Genomic DNA, 19,751 nt, shown 5'->3' on the forward strand with positions numbered 1-19,751 from the left:
TCACTTCATGGGAAATAGATGGGGAAACAGTGGAAACAGTGTCAGACTTTATTTTTTGGGGCTCCAAAATCACTGCAGATGGTGATTGCAGCCATGAAATTAAAAGACGCTTACTCCTTGGAAGGAAGGTTATGACCAACCTAGATAGCATATTCAAAAGCAGAGACATTACTTTGCCAACAAAGGTCCGTTTAGTCAAGGCTATGGTTTTTCCAGCAGTCATGTATGGATGTGAGAGTTGGACGGTGAAGAAAGCTGAGTGCCGCAGAATTGATGCTTTTGAGCTGTGGTGTTGGAGAAGACTCTTGAGAGTCCCTTGGACTGTAAGAAGATCCAACCAGTCCATCCTAAAGGAGATCAGTCCTGGGTGTTCATTGGAAGGAGTGATGTTGAAGCTGAAACTCCAATACTTTGGCCACCTCATGTGAAGAGTTGACTCATTGGAAAAGACCCTAATGCTGGGAAGGATTAGGGGCAGGAGGAGAAGGGGACAACAGAGGATGAGATGTCTGGATGGCATCACTGACTCGATGGACATGGGTTTGGGTAAATTGCAGGAGTTGGTGATGGACAGGGAGGCCTGGCGTGTTGCCATTCATGGAGTCGCAAAGAGTCGGACCTGACTGAGTGACTGAACTCAACTGAGCTGAAGCAATTCAATTCTGACTGTGCCACTACTGACGGCCTTAACCTATGGCACTGTAGGACTTAACTGATAGTGAACGGTCTCAAAGGACAGAGTCGTGAAGAATGGGAAAATACTGTCTCTGATTCATGTCATTCCAAGTTTTCTGACTTGCTTAATGTATTAATCAGTTTAAAAATAGCCCAAAAAGAAATTAATCACTTTTCTAATTTATTTATTTGAATTACATTTGTGCTCTATGGATTTTCAGATTCGATTCATTAAATATTTACCAAGCAGAGGACTTATTGGCTTTGCAGAATAATGATTCAAAAATAGTCACAATCCTTGCTGTCAAGGACCATTGAACTTTGTTGCAGAGCTGTAAAATATGTGTGGTGAAAACTGTCTTTGTATCTGTCATGCTTATTGTTCGGTGTTTATTCTTGAAACAGCATAGAAACGATTCCTCTTCTTAGAAGTCTGATTTTCTTTTCTGAATTTGACTAATACATTTGGATTTTTAAACATTCATCTGAAGAATGAGTTTTTATGCACTTCTTTGGTAATTAGATGCCACAGAATTAGATGCCTTAAGGTTTGTATAATTTGAACTGAATTATGACCTCCTCCCTTAAATTTTTAGTTTTTATCACTAGGACTTCCCTGTTGGCTCAGACAGTAAAGAATCTGTCTGCAGTGCTGAAGACCTGGGTTAGATCCCTGAGTCAGGAAGATCTCCTGGAGAAGGGATGTATACCCACTCCAGTAATCTTGCCTGGGAAATCCCCTGGAGAGAGACTCTAGTCAGGTTATGATTATCATGATAATCATAACTTACCCCTAGTTTATAAAAGCTAAAAGGTGAAATTCCATCGAAGTTTTAAACCTACAGGGAAAAAAACATGAAAAGTAATATAAACTGAGCACATTCTTCCATAAATTAGTAGTGTTTAGTGGTTGAGAAAGTGGACTCCATGGTCAATCTTCCCAGAGTTTTCCTCCCTTCTTTACTACTTAGCTGTTTAATCACAAGCATAGTGTGGAGTAACAGGAAATATTTGTTAAGCCACAGTCACCCTGAGTCTTGGTGCTCACTTGAGAATGGTATCTGCTGCTGGCAGTGTGGAGAACGGAAACAAAGTACATTGCAGGAGCGGTGGCACCTTAATTAGAATGTAGCTTTGTGACTGTCCTGAGAAAGGAGACCTGACAGACACATTTGAAGCTTTGTGGCCTCACTAAAACCATATTCTTGTATTACTTGCCAACATAATACAGCTTACACCTGCGTATTTTTTCAATGGTTAATACTGTTGTGCTGCACGGTCCATATTTGGTTGAATCTGTGGATATGGAGGGCCAACTCATAGTGTCTTGTGGCATTTGATCAAATGGTAAAGGAGGGGGTGGAACCACAGCCACTGTCTTCGTGATTTCTCCACTTTTCCTCACTATTAATGTTACTATCCAGAGTGTGTGACTCAGTTAATTATTTCTCTTTATTCTTGAAGAATCAAGAGAAACTAATGAAAGAACTCCAGCAGCTCCAGCAAGAGGACCTGGCACGCAGGAGACTGATGGTAGCACGGATGCCACCACAACTAGTGGAACTTCCATACAAACGCAGTGAAATCAAAGAAGATTGGCAGAGAGAGCTAGAATTTGTGTTTGAAGACATGTACAATGCAGACAGGAGTAAGATATTTTCAGTAAACTTTCAAAGTGCTATTAAATGTTTTTGTGGGAAAATACATTTGTCTTGATGAAGCAGTTTTTGTTTTGAAAGGAGTTCTCATATGAAAGAGGTGCTCATATTTTAGACTTGAAACTGTGATGATCTTTAAAATTTTATGCTCAAGTTCTTTTTAGTCATTTTGAAATGGAAACATGTCTGTGTATTTCTTTATTGAGAGGTGAAAGGAAACCTGATTTTGCACCTTGAACCAGAGCCTCTGCCTGCTGTGATTGATCAGATCCAAGATGAAGAACTGGACCTCTCAATGGAACACGAAAGTTTAGGGGAGACTGAAAACATTCCAATGACAGAAGCTGAAACAGTACACTCTAGTGAAGCGGACGGTAAAAACTTCTGACCTGAATATCGCCGTATTTTATAGGAAAAAATGTTAATCGTTTGCCAGCAGTTAGGAAAGGCTGGTCTAATTTAACTACAAACAGTGCCTACTACTAATGGGAGTGATGAGGAGAGGAAACTTCAGATTTTCATCACTAAAGATCCTTTTCATATACAGAGGAGGAATGTTTTATATATATATATATGTAGTCTGAAGATTTTTAGGTTACTTAGGTTATTTGATCAACTTTGAATTCATTTGAAAGGTCAGCATGTTTTTGTTTTTTAGACTTTGGTGAAGTCACCAAAGAGATCCAACTGTGCTTCTAGGCACTTCATGTGTAATGATGAACAGCACAAACTTAGGTTTCTTCTAAACTTCATCTCTCTCCCCCTTCTGAATTTTTTCACTTGACAGTGTCTAGCAGTACATTTTTCATCTTCTCTGGCCTTGTCCTTCTGTCTTCCTCATGTTAATGATGATACCACAGTCTGCAGTAATCCAGGCCAGAGCTATGAGAGGTATCAATACCTCTAAAAAGACAAAGCTGTCTCTTACTACACATCTCCTTAGAGACCAAGTCTTCTTTCTTTTGACTTCTTTTCTCCCCATTCCTATGAGTATTGCCTTTGTTCAAAACCATGCAGACTTTCTTTTCATATAGTCCTTGGGGGTTCCAGTTTTATGTGACTCTCCTCTAAGACTCCTTGGGGTAGGGCTCTAGGCATTATCCCTGTTTCCTATGTTCACACTGCTGTCTGAACAAAGTATAAGGTTACTATGATTTGGCATAAATTTCAGAAAAATGGGTTCAGGGCTCAATGCCATGAATTCCCCTTTAAACTTCATTTCTGGCCTCTGCAGATTCTTTTTATTTTCTTGCAAACCTTATAGCACATATTTTGAATGCTAGTCTTACCCACAGATTAAGAGATACACATTCTGTCATCATTTAGCAAGTGGAATAAACGTCTTCCTGATACATTTTTAAGCTTGCTGCATGCCGATCATTGAAAAATACAGTTGACCCATGAACAAGGGGTTAGGGTGCCGACCCTCCATACAGTCCAAACTCTGCATGTAACTTGGGCCTCAGTATCCAGTGTTCTATATCTGCAGATTCAACCAACCTTGGATCATGTAGTCCTATGATAACATATTTATTTGAAAATAATCTGCAAATAAGTGGACCCCAGGTGGTTCTAGTGGTTAAAAATCTACCTGTCAATGCAGGAAATGAAACATGTGGGTTCGATCCCTGGGTTGGGAAGATCCCCTAGAACATGGTATCCCACTCCACTATTCTTGCCTGGAGAATCCCATGGACAGAGGAGCCTGGTGGGCTGCAGTCCATAAGGTTGCAAAGAGTCAGACATGACTGCAATGACCTAGCATGCACGTACATGCAATTCAAATGCATGTTCCCGGGTCAGCTGTAATTGAATTTTGGTGTCCTTATTTAAATTTAAGTTGAAAAAAATTATACCTGGTTACAAAATTGTGTCAAATTGTAAATACTGAGGAAAATACAGCTGTGCTTTTAACCAGTGGTGGTTGTGGTACCTAAGTGTAAAGATAGAATAATTTACCTTATTTGTAATAGGTGCTGAATAAATTTTATTTCCTTTTCTTTTCTTTTAGTTCCCTCGGCAGTGAAGACCCACCAGATTCCTTCAAAAATTCTTTTTAAAAAATTATTAAATAAGATCCGAAGCCAAAAATCTCTCTGGACAATTAAATCCGTGTCTGAAGAGGAAAGTGAAATGATTACAACTGTCAGTGAAGCTGAAAATAAAGCCCTGACAGTTGAATCAGGAGCAACTGTGAGTGAAGACAGAACGTTATCCTCTGGGCAGGAACAAGGTAGTTCTCTCCAGTCTCATATTATAGCACATAAACCCTTTCTAAATTGTTCAAAGATACACTCATTTCTGAAAAATCAAAGAATAGAGGTCAAAAGGAAGAAAAATGTTTCAAAGCCCATAATGCTGCCACTTAGAGGTAGTGAGCATTAGAAACCTTACTGAATACCCTTCCAGAACACTTTCAGTGTGGTGAATTATTCATTGATATGTTTCCAAAGACATTGATGAACCAGAACTAGCCTGTTCCTTACGTTGAGATGTACAGGCTGTTTCTAATGTTTCTTATTACTCTTTTGTGCTGTAATGAGCATCATTTTAGCAGTCTTTGCCTACATCTTTAATTATTTCCATAGGAACAAAGGAAAAGAATTCCTGAATCAAAGGATATGAACACGTTAACAGCTTTTGAATGTACAGTATTGTGTGTTAATTTTACTTTCCCACCAGAGATTTGGTTTCTTGTTAATTTTTTAAAAAAATTTTGGTAGATAAATAGGCTATTTAAATATATTTCCAGAAGTAACAAAAGTCAACCCAGTAGTACTTCCTTGAATTATGTACTAGCAAACAAGAATCCTGATATAACTCTTCTTTGATTTGCTTTTTTTCTTTGAGTTTTATCTTCTAGAATTTTTTTAAACAAAGTAATTGGATTTATGTGGAAATGTTTTGCTGCCAGCCTTCAGAAAGAAGTGGCTTGTAGTTCCTGTTTAAGTCTTAGATTTGATCCTAAGTACAACAGGAATCCTTCTGAAAATACTTTCTTCACTTGACCTTTTGACACCTCCCTTTCTTGGTTTTCCTACCTTGCTGACTCCTCCATCATGGTTTTCTTTGCTGCTTATTCTCATCTCAACAACCACTGGATATTGCCCCCAGAAATTGATTCTCACATCTCATCTCTTTGTATTGATACTCCCTAGTTGGTCTCTAATGTGAGGACTTTACATTACAATCTGTACACCAATGACTTCCAGGTATGTGTTTCCAGACTTGGCCTCTTCGTTGAGCTCCACTTTTTTATTTAAATGTCTATTTGATATTTTCCTTTGGTGGCTCAGATGGTGAAGAATCCACCTGCAATGCAGGAGACCCAGGTTTGATCCCTGGGTTGGGAAGATCTGCTGGAGAAGGAAATGGCAGCCCACTCTTGTATTCTAGCCTGGAGAATTCTATGGACAAAGGAGCCTGGCAGGCTACAGCCCATAGGGTCACAAAGAGTCAGACATGACTAAACAGCTAACACACACACTCCTGTATCGAATCGCATCTTAAACTTCTCCAGAACTAAGTTTTTGATATCCCCTCCTGCCCTATACCTGCTTTTCCTATGATCTTATATGTTTCAGTAAGTGGCAAAAAATTCTCTTGCTTAAGCCAAAAAGCTTGTCATTCTGGTTCGTCTCTTCTATATTCTACATCCAAATCATCCTCAAACCTGTTGATCCTGTGCTCAAAATACATCCAGAGTCCAGCCATTTCTTACAGCTACCATCCTTGTGTAAGTAATGTTCATTCTCTAGTATAGATTCTTGCCTATACTAACTTTTCTGGTCTTCTATCCATAGCTTTTGCACCTTCCTATAGTAATCGTTTTCCAGAGTCATCCTGTTAAAACATGTCAGCTATGTCATTCCTTTGGGGGAAGCTCGCCAACAACTACCCATTTCCTGTTTTTAGTACAGTGGCATCAGATCTCCCCACTACTTCCCTTACTCTCTCTTTCTCTGACTTCATTTTCTCCCCATCCACTGCACTGTAGGCACTGGCCTCCTGGCTAATTTTCCAGTACAGCAAATACAAATCATATGGTCTTTGCAGATGCTGGTTTTGGGTGGGCAGGGGGATGCTCTTGGGTATTTTTATGGCTCACTCTGTCACTTCTTTCAAATACTTGCTCAGATATCACTTTCTCACTAAAGCCTTCTCAACCACTCTATATAAAATGTCAAACTTCTATGCCTTCCCCCAGCCCCATAATCCTCACTCCCTGTCATCTCTGCTCCATGGCTCTTAGCATCTGATGGACCATAAATTTTCTTTCTTGCTCATTTGCTTCTTGTCTTGATACCTACCCCTCTCCACCTTGCTCATCCTCCAGTCCTGGAATGTAGGACTTGATTTTGTTCATTGCTATATCCCCAGAGTTTAGACTAGTGCCTTGTACATAAAAGGTGCTCAGTTCATATTTATTGACTTAATTGACCTGCTTAAAGCAAAGAGAGATAAGTTTGGAAGTCAGACATAGGATATTCAAGCACATGGGCATGGAAGAACTCTTGGTGGAAAGAATTCAGTGAGAAAAGGGCTTATAAGACATCTGAGGAACTCGGGCATTTAGAAGATGGGTAGAGAAGGGGCAAGCAATAAAAAGGAGTGAGAAGTAGGAGAGAGAATATGGCATTGGCATTTAATACAAGGCGACACTTTTCATCTTTAACCCATAACCAAGTAACTTTGGAAAAGGCCTTGGGTGGTAATCTTTCTCTAGCCTCATTTGACTGCTTTTTTTCCCCTTGTCTGAACCAAGTTTTTTTTTTTTAATCCTCACAGGGTCTTTAATGCCTGCTGACCTGTTTGGAAAGGTCTCCTGTCCATCCTTACAGGCTTTACCTGGTTGATTCTTCCTTACCTTTCAAATGTCCACTTAAGTGCCATTTCCTAAGAGAAATCTCATCTGAGCTCCTAGTCTAATTCAGATTTGTCTGAAATACTCTCTTGTATAACCTCTCTTTTTTTTCCTTATATGGTACTTAGCACTGTTTCTAATTTTATGATTTTTTTCTAAGATGCTTATATAACGTTCTGCTCCCACCTGCCCCATAAAACCCACTTTGAGGCCTTTCCTTACTGACCGGGTACATATGCATGCAGCACATATGTAGGTGCTACATGAATGAGTGGATGATACTCTGTGCAGAGTTTCTGGCTACCCTGATATGATCAGCATATACTGCTTTAACTTTTTCTGCTCTGGTTTCATAAATAATAAAAATCCTAATATCTAAGTATGTTGAAGATACATTTAAATTTCTTTAGCTTTTCTTTTTATATTTACTTCCTCTATTCTTTTTATGCTTTCCCATTGTGTTTGAAACTGTGTAAGCCTATCTTTTAAGTCAGTTGTCTTTCATCTTTTCCCTTTTGTTTACAAGTTTAGTCTTACATCTTCTTGTATCTTCTTTATTTTCTTTTTGTGTTAGACTCGAGTTTATCAGATAAAATATGTGATCATCTGGAACGTGGCTGGATCTTAACTAAATAAGACATTCAGGTGGACCAGTGATAATCTGAATGTAGATTTTTGTTACATTGTTCAGATTTAATTTTGACAGTGATAATATGTTAATAATAATATATCTATTACAGTTGTTGAAAGTGACATGCTAACAATTGACTCTGGACCACTTACTAGTGAAGATAAACCACTTTCATTTAGTACAGAGTCTGAAAAGGAACAAGGTATTTCTTTTTTCACATTCTTAAACGAACTTAATTCATCACATCTTTTTCCTAATAAAATTACATGTAATAAATGAACAAAGGACATTACAGTTGTATTAAATTCTAAATTAGTGAAACTAATTTTTGCTTTGGGAATTCTCTTAGAAATGAAAACCACTCAGCCTGTCACAGCTGTAGCTCCGAGTTCAGTTCTACTTCATCCTCAGGAAGAAGCAGTCAGAATTAGAATGGCAGCGAGGCAGAAACAGGTAATTTGAAATTTTTATTTTTAAAGGTTTCTTTCTTCCCCTGGGTACTATAGTTTTGTTTGACCAATGAGATTTGATCTTAAAATCTGGCTACTTTTGATACCATTTCTTCTACCTTACACATTCATTTGATAAAGGCAGAGATTGTCTTTTTTAAAAAGTCAATTTACCCTACATAGTTTCTTGTACAATGCCTTATACATAGTAAGTACTCAATAAATATTTGTTGAATAAATGAGTCCCTGTCATAATATTAAACATTCGGACTTTGTGATCCCAACAGTTTTTTTGAAAGGCTGTATTTCAAAGAAAAATTTTAAATTCAGCTTCTATAACTATAATATTGGACCCTTCTACTTTAATGAAAAATTTTTCTTAATACAAATTAACTTGATAGAGGCTAATTGTTACTAAGCCAATCAGTTTATAGTCATAGCTTTTATAAAAATACATCTGAGGGTTGATAATCTTATGAGCCATTGTTTTTTCTCAGATAAATGCTTTCTAATCTGTGTTGTAAAGCAGTATGGTCTAATAGATTTTTCTACAGTAATGGAAATATTCCATATCTGTGTCGAGTATGGTAATTGTTAGCTACGTGGGCTGTTGAATATGAGTAGTGCAACTGAAAAACTGAATTTTAAATTTTGTTTTGGATTGCTCTAAGTTTTAATAGTCACATGTCTAGTGATTACCATGTTGAAGGAAGGTAAAGACAGGAACTCAGCTATAGTCACTCTTGCTTGATGAGGAATAGGTAGTATCAGATTGAGACATTTTTAATTTTGAAAATTAGATCATTATTTCTCGCAGAAGTGTGCCGCTTAATAAAGCTTCACATAGATTCCCTTTTCTGTTTATTCCTTGTTTGTTATGTATGTTTCAAGGACTAGAAGGTGTTGGATTTAGTGGGCAACCATTAGACTAGTCCTTGTCCTCATGAATCATAGTTACTTTAACATAGATGTTTTTGTTTCTTGGATTTGTGTGTGTGTGTTGGTATAATTTTAGAGTTTATCATCCCTCTGCCATTGTCTTCCCATCTGTTTCATGCCTGACAGTAAAGACCGAATGTTGCTCACTGTACTGTTACTTAGCTTCTAGATAACTGCACTCTTTTATGAGAATGCCTAAGAAATAAAAGTGTTGTGGGAGGTCTTGATATTTGATTTCTTAGGCATTATCCTTACCGAGAACAAGGTAGAGCTAAAGATGTGAAGACAGAATTTGCTACTTCTCTGGAGGTGGTGCTTCAGTGGTGATCAAGGTTTCCCTGTGCTCCCAGGAAACAGAAATAGTTAATGTTTATTTTTACTTCTCTCCCTTTCCCCTTTCCCCGTCTCACTCCCTTCCTCCCCTCTGGCAGTGGCAGTAACAGATAAAATATCACCACTTTCTTCTTGGAGAATTGGTACTCTTGAGGGTGAGACCTATTACTTTTCAGTGTAATGCATGTAAACTTTGGTATGAGTTTGTTGTTAATAGATCAGTAGTATTTTTGTTACTTAGATAATGGAAATAGAAGAACAGAAGCAAAAGCAATTGGAATTACTTGAACAGATTGAACAACAGAAGTTAAGATTAGAAACTGATTGCTTCAGAGCTCAGCTGGAAGAAGAAAAAAGAAAAAAAACTCAACAGACTGGGGTAGGATGCAGGAGATCTCATCCCTACGTAAACTGTTGGAGGATAAGAACAATAAATCTTAGTGTTCAGAAAAGTAAAATGCCTTTCTAATTTGTGTTTGATTATCTTGTTTTAAATTATATATATATATTTATATAAACCTGATTGATATATTTATGTATATACATATAAGTAAGTTTATACAAACCTGATGACTGTCACCTTTCAGTTCCTAGACAGTGCTAATACAATGACTATGACTTGTATGCAATATGTATGTTGAGCTCTTAAACTTCCTTGACACTAAGCAAGAGTGATCGATTACTTCATTTCTCAACAATGGAAATGCCAGTCTTTTTTATTAAAAAAAAAAAAAAAGGCTAAAAAAAAAGTTTACAATTATAGAGCTTCAGTTTATGTGAAATACTTTAGTACTTGTTCCTGTATTTGCCTTTTGACTAGTAGCTTTGTCTTTTACTAGGTCAGCACTGCTCCAGCATCATACACCACACATTCTGATGAAGATAGGCACAGACAGATGATTCGTATTTATCAACAACAGCTATTACAGCAAAACAGGTATTAATTGGGGTACAGTTTTTATGTGATACTGTGTGGCTACATTTTCAGGGTTTATTATTCGGTTTATATGAAGATCTTACCAGGATTCCCTTTAGAACTATGGCATGTAGATTTCTCAAAGGGCAATGTTAATAGCATTGATCCTTTTCTGCCTTGATTATGGCCACCCCTAGATTGAATGTAATGTATAAATACTTGAGAATGTAGGTTGTTTTTGTTTTCATCAAAAAAGAGTAACGTTTGTTTGTTTTCGGTAGGTTTCACAAGCAGTCTGTTGAAACAGCCAGGAAACGATTACTCGAATATCAGACAATGTTAAGAGGAAAGTACCCATCCACGTCAGCTACACCAGTGAAACCTGGTTCTGTTACATCAGTGCCACCACCAAAATCTGAAAGACCCAGTGTTCCATCAGAACATGAGGATCAAGGTCAGAGACCCAGGCCGAGTCCTAACAAACAACCTGTACAACCTGTAGAGATCTCCAAATTAGAGCAAGATTCTCAGGTTTCAAGACAGAATCGCTTTCCACAAAGACAGGTAGAAACAACTGAAGCATTAGTCACTTCAGATGTTTTAGCCAAGCAAGCTTTGGAATCACAAGAACACCAAAAGCAACTCTCACAGACTGAAGTACAACAGAGAGACTACAAATTGGTCGCTAAAGATTCTCAAACACTTTCAAGGGCTTTATCACATGATAAGCCACTGACAGTACAGGATGCTAGAGAAAGAGCTGAAACATCTGGGGCAACAGCTTTTCAAGCTTTAGACTCCCAGCAAGTGTTCTCAGAGAACAACGAAAGTGTATCTTCTAAGTTAATTGAACCATCTTCATTCCTACCGTTGGTAGCTGAGCATTCTTTTAGTTCTCTGCCTACTAAAGTTGAGTCTGGAGAAATCCAGCAACCCTTTTCAACTGTGAGCAAAGGTGTAGTTTCTGTAAGCCATTCTGTAGCTGGCCAAATGCAGGATAAGTCTTTGCCATTCTCAGAAAATATCATAGCCCAGCAAAGTAATTTGAAGGCTCTCCAAGAACAGTTAGACCTACAGAAGGAGGTTCTTCGGACAAGACAGGAAGCTCAGGAACAATTGCTTTTGTGTAAACAGAAAGAGTTGGAAGGGCAAACTGGCCTTTCTATATTCCTTCCATTTGTACCTCTGAATTCGTCTGCTTCACTGCCTTCAGCCCAAGCTGAGTCAAGGAGAATCCAGGAATCTTCTCCAACCAAGAAAGAGACTGGAGTTTTCTCAGGCCATCCTGGGGTCCCACAACTTCAGAATAGGCTTAATTTTAAATTTTTCCAAGAACAGTTAAATATGCAGAGGGACAGCCTTCAGGCTAGGCGGGAAGCCCAGGAAGTATCATGTGTGCATAAACAGAATGAGTTGGATGGGAGAGTACGGGCTGAACAGACTGGGTCCTCTTCTCTCCCACCTCAAGTAGCTCAGCATACATTTACTTCACTGCCTTCTGCTGGTCCTCAGTCTGGAAAAATCCAGGACCAGTATTCATCTAAGAGTGAGAAGGAGCATCTCTCAATCCAGACTGAAATGCTTGCATCTCAGGATGGGTCTTTAGGTTTCCCACAACAGTTCCAACCTTTGCACGATTGTTTGAAGTTGCTCCAAGAGCAGCTGATTACACAGAGGGATGCTCTCCAGGCCAGGCATGAAGCCCAAGCTGAATTACTTTCACGTAAACAAAGGGATTTGGAAGACACTAAGTCTGTGCAGATGAGTTCTTCATTCCCGTCAGTGGTCACTCAATGTTCACTTGCTTCACAAGTTTCAGCTAAAACTGAGCCTAGGAGAATTCAGAACTTTTATTTCTCTGAGAGGGATAGTGTTATTCCCTCAAGTCATTTGGTAATGCCAGTATTTCAGGATGCATCTCTTAGTTTTCCACAGTATAGTCTGCCACAGCAGGAAAAGTTAACAGCACTCCACGATCACTCACACCTTCAGAGGGTAATACTTGGCGATAAACAAGAAACTCAGGAATTTGTACATAAACAAAGTGAATTAGAAAAAATTTTCCCTTCTGAACAGACGGGCACCTCTTTATCTCTGTCTCAGGGAGCCGAATCTGAAAGATGTCAGGAATACATGTCATTCAGGAGTGACAGTACTGTTCCCTTGAGCCACTGGAAGATCCCTAGATCTCAGGAAAGACTTCTGGGATTTTCACGACATACACAACCTCTGCAAGGTAATTTGGAAGGACAGCAAGAACGGTTAGACAGAGAAGAGGAGGCCCTTCAGTTCAACCAGAGATCCCAAGGGAATGTGTCTTCTGAACAGACTTGTCCCTCGTTCACACCCCAGTTAGGGCATCTCTCTCTCACTTCGTTGCCTTCTGCTGAATCTTGGGAACCTCTTTCAGCAGAGAGTGAGAGTAGAACCACTTCAAACCATTTTCAGATCCCAGCGTTGCAGGATAGACTTTGGAAGTTATCACAGCTTATCCAGCCTCAGCAAGATAACCTGAAGTCACTCCAAGAACAGTTAGCTACACAGAGGGGAGCCATCATTCAGTCTAGACAGGAAGCTCAGCAAGAATTTCTTTTGCACAAACAGGGTGAATGGAAGGGAAGAGTATCTCCCGAGCAGTTTGGCACCTCCTCTTTCCTACCCCAAGTCATACAGCCTCCTTTTGCTCCATTACCTCCTAGTGAAGCTGGTAGAATCCAAGAACCTTGTTCAACTAAGAGTGATAATATAGTCTCCTCAGGTCATTCTGAGATACCAAGGTTGCCTGATAGACTTTCAGGTTTACCACAGCCTGTTTTGCCTCAACAAGATTATCCAGTCACATTTCAACAAGAACATTTGTATGACCAGACAAACCCCCTTCCATGTAGTGAGAAAATCCAAAAAGAGTTGGTTTTGCCCAGGCAATATACACTTGAGGGGAAGTCACCTAAGCATTTTCTCCAGCCTCGCCATGGTGATTTAAAGGCCTATCAACAGCAGTTAGATATACAGAGGGAAGTCCAAGGAGAATTCATTTTGCAAACACTAAGTAAATTGGAGAAAGAGGTCTCAGCTGAGCAGACCAGTGCCTCTTCATCCTTATCCCACGTAGCACTGCCTGTTGCTGACTCTGAAGGAATGCCAAAGTCTTTTCCAGCCAGAAGTGACCTTGCTGTTTCCTCAAGTCATCCTGAGATTCTAAGATCTCAGGAGAGGCCTTTGCATTTATCCCAGGCTGTTCTGCCTCAGCAAAACCATGTGTCCACACAGTTGGGCTTGCAGGGTGAAGTGCTGTGTTTTAGTGAAAAGGCCCAGGAAGAACTGCTCAGAGGCAATCAGACAAAGCTGATTGAAGGTGATGCTTTTGGGCAGCCTGTTCCCTCTTTGTTTCTACCCAAGGAAAGAGAACATTCGTTTATTCCACTACCTTTTGCTGAGGTAAAATCTCAGAACATTTGTGAGTTGTATTCAACCAAGATTGAATGTGCAGCTCCCTCTAGTGCTTCTGTGAGCCCAAGACTTCAAGATAGAATTTTGAGTTTTTCACAACCCATCTTTGCTCAGCAAGATAACTGGGGACTTCTGAAGCAGTTGGAGCTACAAAAAGAAGTTCTGCATTTTAGTCAGAAAGCCCAAGAAGTATTGCTTGCACAGAGACAGACCGCCTTGCAGCAGCAGACACAGAAACATCGGGAGACTCTGAAGGATTTCTTCAAAGACAGCCAGGTATATATTAAACTTGAATATCTAAGTCAGGTGTGTATTAAACTTGAATGTGTAAGAATTAAACATCACCAGTAACCCAGTGACTCAGGTAACTCAGTCAAACTAAATACTTGTTTTACTCCTAGGCTGAAATAAGTTCTTAGTTACTGAGAATAAATGGTTTGAACTTAACTGTGCTTTAATTTTCTACCTTAAATAACATGAGAATTAAAACATAAAAATTCATCTGCCTTGCATGGTGTTTATGAGGTTAATAGTTATTTGAAGCCCAGCTAATTTCAGCCAGCAGTTTGATACAACCAAATGCAAACATCATTAAAAATGTAGGCTGTGTTTTGAAGTTTTGTTATAAAGAGTTTTGAGCTTACCACAAGATTAAATTGTAAAATAACTAATTAGCAGAATTTCTCCTGGGCAAATAACAGACTTTGTGCTTTCTCTATAGCACTTTGTTTACATTTGTATAGAATCAAAATGAGTAAAATGAGTACTGTCTTTTTCTTTAAGTGACAATACTAACACCTGGTATAAAGGTGGTGTGATTTTAGGCTGATGGACATTTGGACCTGCTGCTTGTGACTGAACTGTTGAGAGGACTCTGGTTTCTATTCATAGTTTCTCTATATGGGAGGCAGTATATTACCCTATATATGAATGTGTCTATTGTATTTTAAAAGACTGTTTCCTAAATTTATGAGTTAGCCTGAACAGAATTCTACAGATCCTTTGATGCTCAGGAGAAGTTTGAATTCATGAGAATGTGAAGTCTAGGGATACTCACATCTAATCTCGAAAGGTACAGTGGAGGTTGTTTTTGAGGTTCAGGGCTGTGACTAGTTGTTCTTTTCAGTGGAATTACTACCCTTTCAATATTAGAAGTACTTCTCATTTTTTTTTAATCTATAGATAAATTTGTAATAATGTGGTTGGAGCTGTTTGTTTGCTTGAGGTACTAATTGAAGAAAGGACATACAAATCTAATAACTTCTTCACATGATCCTTCATCCTGTGTCATCCCCACCCTCATCTATCTACTTTTTCAGGAAAGTAAGCCCACAGTTGAAAATGATTTTGAAATCCAGAAGCTCAGAGAATGGCTTCCTCATCTCCATGATCAAGAAAACATTGGTCCTGCAGACAGGAGCAACTGTGATGATCATCAGCTCCTTTCAGAAGGTAGTAATGCCAAGCAAAGTGGTAAGATACTAATAATTGCATTCTGTTGTACTCATTATCATGATGATGATTATTCTCTTTCACCTCCTGCACTTGCTAGTTGAAGTTCATTGTGTTAACGGATCTGTATTGTGCCTGACTGTGTCTTTTGACTTGATAGGTGTGCATCAGGACAAAGAACTGGGTAGGAAATGCTCAAAACCACCTGTAGCAAAAGTAACAGGTGGATTGGACTTGAACCAACATGAACTTAGTGCCATACAAGAGGTAGAATCACCAACGAGTGGTAGAACTTCTATACTAGGTAAAAAGATGGTTTGATAAAATATGATTTTTTAACAGTTTGCTAGTTTCCTATAGTTATTTCAGGATGCTAAATATTTTGTGGCTGTTAAACTTAGACTGTGAGTACTCATGAAGGGGAAAAAGTGGTTTATATAAACAATATTTAAAATGTGGATTTAAAGACATACGTCATTAGGTAACTAAATTCTTTATATATGGGAGAAAGCAATTTCTTGTAGACAAAAATTCTTTGTTCTCTTTATTTTGACATTCTTGCTTCCCTCTGGTTCCTTCCTAAACCAGTTTCTTTACTAAACTCTTTTTTCTTTTTTTTCCTCTCTCTCTTTTCCCTTACTGCTCTTTCACCTCAGTACCTTCACTACTCTTTTCCTGTATTTTTCACAGGATAATTATGGTGCTTAAAATCCTGGCTCTAAGGACAGTTAGAACATGTGTATTTCTTTACTGTGCTTCTTCAGAGATCCAGTTAATCTAGAAAAATTTCTTCTGGTGAGCCTTAATAAAAGATTTTCATTTTACAATTGTGTTTAGATTTTACACTCAACCAGATAGTTTTATTGATCAAATTTATCAAAGCAGACTCTTTGAAGGGGGAAAAGAAGCTTTGTTAATAGAAAGGTACATGGAAGTTTACTGTTGATACTAGCTATTTAGGTCTTGTGAAAGTTGCTCCGTCCTGTCCGACTCTTTGCAACCCCATAGAATGTATAGTCCCTGGAATTCTCCAGGCCAGAATACTGAAGTGGGTAGCCTTTCCATTCTCCAGGGAATCTTCCCAACCCAGGGATCAAACCCTGGTCTCCCTCATTGCAGGCGGATTCTTTACCAGCTGAGCCACAAGGGAAGCCTATTTAGGTCTTAAAGCCATAAAATACTGTACTTTTGTTTCTGGCTAAAAGAGTTTAAGAAGGTAGAGATTCTGATTAACTCATAAGAGTCATTCCACATTTTGTTTTCTTCTTATGTCTTACAGAAATTATAACATAAAGTAAGTATTCTGTTTATTACTAGGCTTTGGAAGCTTTGCTTCATTTTGCACTATTTGGTAAACACAACTATTCAGGAATAGAATGGTGATTTCCCTAATTCAGAGTGAGTACTGGGAATTTGTCACCATTGATTCCTATAAATTAATGAGTTGTGTTTGAGATTGCAAAAATGTCATCTTGCTTAGAAAGGAAAGCTGTATATTCCCTCACCTACACCTCCTTATCCTTTAGCCCTTTTTCAATGAAAAGCACCCGGATGTAAGTCTTGACAGTTTCCTTGTCTATACCTCTCCAACACCCAACAGATTACCAGTTCTTTTCAGTTCTAGTTGATCAACTCTGTTTCCATTCACACTACCATTTCTAGTTGATTGACTTGTTTCCATTCCCACTACTACCCTTTTAATTCAGGCTGTCATTTCTCTCTTGAAAGACTGCTGCAAACACCCATGTCTCCCTGTGTCTAGCTTAGCATTACTTTCATTCATTTTTCCATGGTGGACTCAGAGTAATTTGCCTCTTTTGCCCTGTGTTTAAAATTCTTTGGTAGTTTCCCCTTGACTGGAGGGTAAGTCTAAACTAAGTCTTAAGACCCTAGCTTCATCCACCAGGGCCTTCATGACCTTGCTCCCTCCCTTCAGGGTTGAGTCTGGTGCCACTTTGTGGCATAAACTTTGCCTGACTATCATGTGTCCTTCTCATGTGCTCTTTGGGAGCTTTCATCATGGCCTTTATCACACTTCTTTGGGCAATAATTTAATCACATGATTAAAGGCAAATAGTGCTAAAAGATTACAGCATGAAACAGCATTTCTTCTTGCCCCTATGCACCCCTCACCCCTTAATCCTACTCACCAGGCACAGTCACTTTTCAAGCCTCCTTGGTGCTGCTTCTTTATTTGCTTCTATAGTTGGCAGTGGATTTTAGTAAAAACTAAGCCAAATACTAAACACCACTAAAATAATTTGAGATCACATCATTTTTTCTCTTTGTGGGAACACCTTTTAGTTGGAAATTGAATGATACACTTTTTTTTTTAATTGAAGGATAATTGCTTTACAGAATTTTGTTGTTTTCTGTCAAACCTCAACCTGAATCAGCCATAGGCACACATATATCCCCTCCCTCCGAACTTCCACTCTACCTTCCCCCACATCCCATGCCTCCAGGTGGACACAGAGCCCCTGTTTGAGTTTCTTAGCCATACAGCAAATTCCCGTTGGCCATCCACCCCACATATGATAATATAAGTTTCCATATTACTCTTTGCATACATCTCACCCTCTCCTCCCCTCTCCCCATGTCCATAAGTCTGTTCTCTATGTCTATTTCTCCGTTGCTGCCCTGTAAGTAAATTCGTCAATACCATTTTTCTAGATTCCATATATATGCGTTAGAATACGATATTTATCTTTCTCTTTCTGACTTACTTCACTCTGTATAATAGGTTCTAGGTTCATCCGTCTCATTAGAACTGACCCAAAGGCATTCCTTTTTATGGCTGAGTGATATTCCATTGTGTATATGTACCACAACTTCTTTATCCATTCATCTGTTGATGGACATCTAGGTTGCTTCCATGTTCTAGCTATTGTAAATCGTGCTGCAATGAAAAATGGGATACATGTGTCTTTTTCGATTTTGGTTTCCTCAGGGCATATGCCTAGGAGTGTGATTGCTGGGTCATTGGTGGTTTTATTCCTAGTTTTTTAAGGAATCTCCATACCATCTTCCATAATGGCTGTATCAATTTAATCCCCACCAACAGTGCAAGAGCGTTCCCTTTTCTCCATACCCTCTCCAGCATTTATTGTTGGTAAACTTTTCAATGAGGGCCATTCTGACTGGTGTGAGGTGATATCTTCTTGTTGTTTTGATGTGCATTTCTCTAATAATGAGCAATGTTGAGCATCTTTTCATGTGTTTGTTAGCCATCTGTATGTCTTCTTTGGAGAAATTTCTGTTTAGGTCCTTTTCCCACTTTTTGATTGGGTCATTTGTTCTTCTGGTATTGAGTGGTGTGAGCTGCTTGTATATTTTGGAAATTAATCCTTTGTCAGTTTCATTTCCTGTTATTTTCTCCCATTCTGAGGGTTGTCTTTTCACCTTGCCTATAGTTTCCTTTGCTGTGCAAAAGCGTTTAAGTTTAATCAGGTCCCACTTATTTAATTTTGTTTTTATTTCCATTACTCTAGGAGATAGGTGGGTCATAGAGGATCTTGCTTTGATTTATGTCATCGAGTGTTCTGCCTATGTTTTCCTTTAAGAGTTTTACAGTTTCTGGTCTTACATTTAGGTCTTTAATACATTTTGAGTTTATCTTTGTGTATGGTGTTAGGAAGTGTTCTAATTTCATTCTTTGACATGTAGCTGTCCAGTTTTCCCGGCACCATTTATTGAGGAGGCTGTCTGCCCCATTGTATATTCTTGCCTCCTTTGTCAAATATAAGGTACCCATGGGTGCATGGGTTAATTTCTGGGCTTTCTATCTTGTTCTGTTGGTCTCTGTTTCTGTTTTTGGGCTAGTACCATACTGACTTGATGACTGTAGCTTTGTAGTATAACCTGAAGTCAAGAAGGTTGATTCCTCAAGCTCCATTCTTCTTTCTCAAGACTGCTTTGGCTTTTTCAGGGACTTTTGTGTTTCCATATGAATTGTGAAATTTTCTGTTCTAGTTCTGTGAAAAATGCCATTGGTAATTTGATAGGGAGTGCATTGAATCTGTAGATTGTGTTTGGTAGTATAGTCATTTTCACAACATTGATTCTTCCTACCCAGGAACATGGACTATCTCTCCATCTGTTTATGTCATCTTTGAAGTCTTTCATTAGTGTCTTATAATTTTCTGTGTACAGTTCTTTTGTCTCCTTAGGTAAGTTTATTCCTAGATATTTAATTCTTTTTGTTGCAGCGGTGAATGGGATTGATTCCTTAATTCCTCTTTCTGATTTTTCATTGTTAGTCTATAGAAATTCAAGTGATTTCTGTGTATTGATTTTGTATCCTGCAACTTTGCTAAATTCACTGATTAGCTCTAGTAATTTTCACATAATATCTTTAGGGTTTTCTATGTACAGTATCATGTCA

General features: G+C 38.6%; 1 protein-coding gene across 10 annotated transcripts in view; it reads left to right on the plus strand.

The window, feature by feature from the left end:
* Positions 1–19,751, plus strand: part of CEP295 (centrosomal protein 295) — a 54,970-nt gene that overhangs the window by 19,532 nt on the left and 15,687 nt on the right. For 9 of the 10 annotated variants that reach the window (XR_014067118.1, XR_014067119.1, XR_014067120.1 and 6 more), the window contains exons 8-17: positions 2,140–2,323; positions 2,540–2,707; positions 4,345–4,566; positions 7,938–8,030; positions 8,178–8,281; positions 9,791–9,928; positions 10,389–10,486; positions 10,747–14,191; positions 15,235–15,367; positions 15,528–15,671. Coding sequence is in view for 3 of the 10 variants with exons in the window: in XM_081535589.1 (XP_081391715.1) it covers positions 2,140–2,323; positions 2,540–2,707; positions 4,345–4,566; positions 7,938–8,030; positions 8,178–8,281; positions 9,791–9,928; positions 10,389–10,486; positions 10,747–14,191; positions 15,235–15,367; positions 15,528–15,671 (4,729 nt within the window). In the remaining 7 variants the exon portion in view is untranslated. Of the gene's footprint in view, positions 1–2,139; positions 2,324–2,539; positions 2,708–4,344; positions 4,567–7,937; positions 8,031–8,177; positions 8,282–9,790; positions 9,929–10,388; positions 10,487–10,746; positions 14,192–15,234; positions 15,389–15,527; positions 15,672–19,751 lie in introns of all 10 variants that reach the window. The other variant, XM_081535587.1, reaches the window with a different exon arrangement.

The sequence above is a fragment of the Giraffa tippelskirchi genome, chromosome 10, assembly GCF_054371585.1.
Source record: "Giraffa tippelskirchi isolate mGirTip1 chromosome 10, T2T-mGirTip1v1.2.pri, whole genome shotgun sequence".
Classification (NCBI taxonomy): Eukaryota; Metazoa; Chordata; class Mammalia; order Artiodactyla; family Giraffidae; genus Giraffa; species Giraffa tippelskirchi.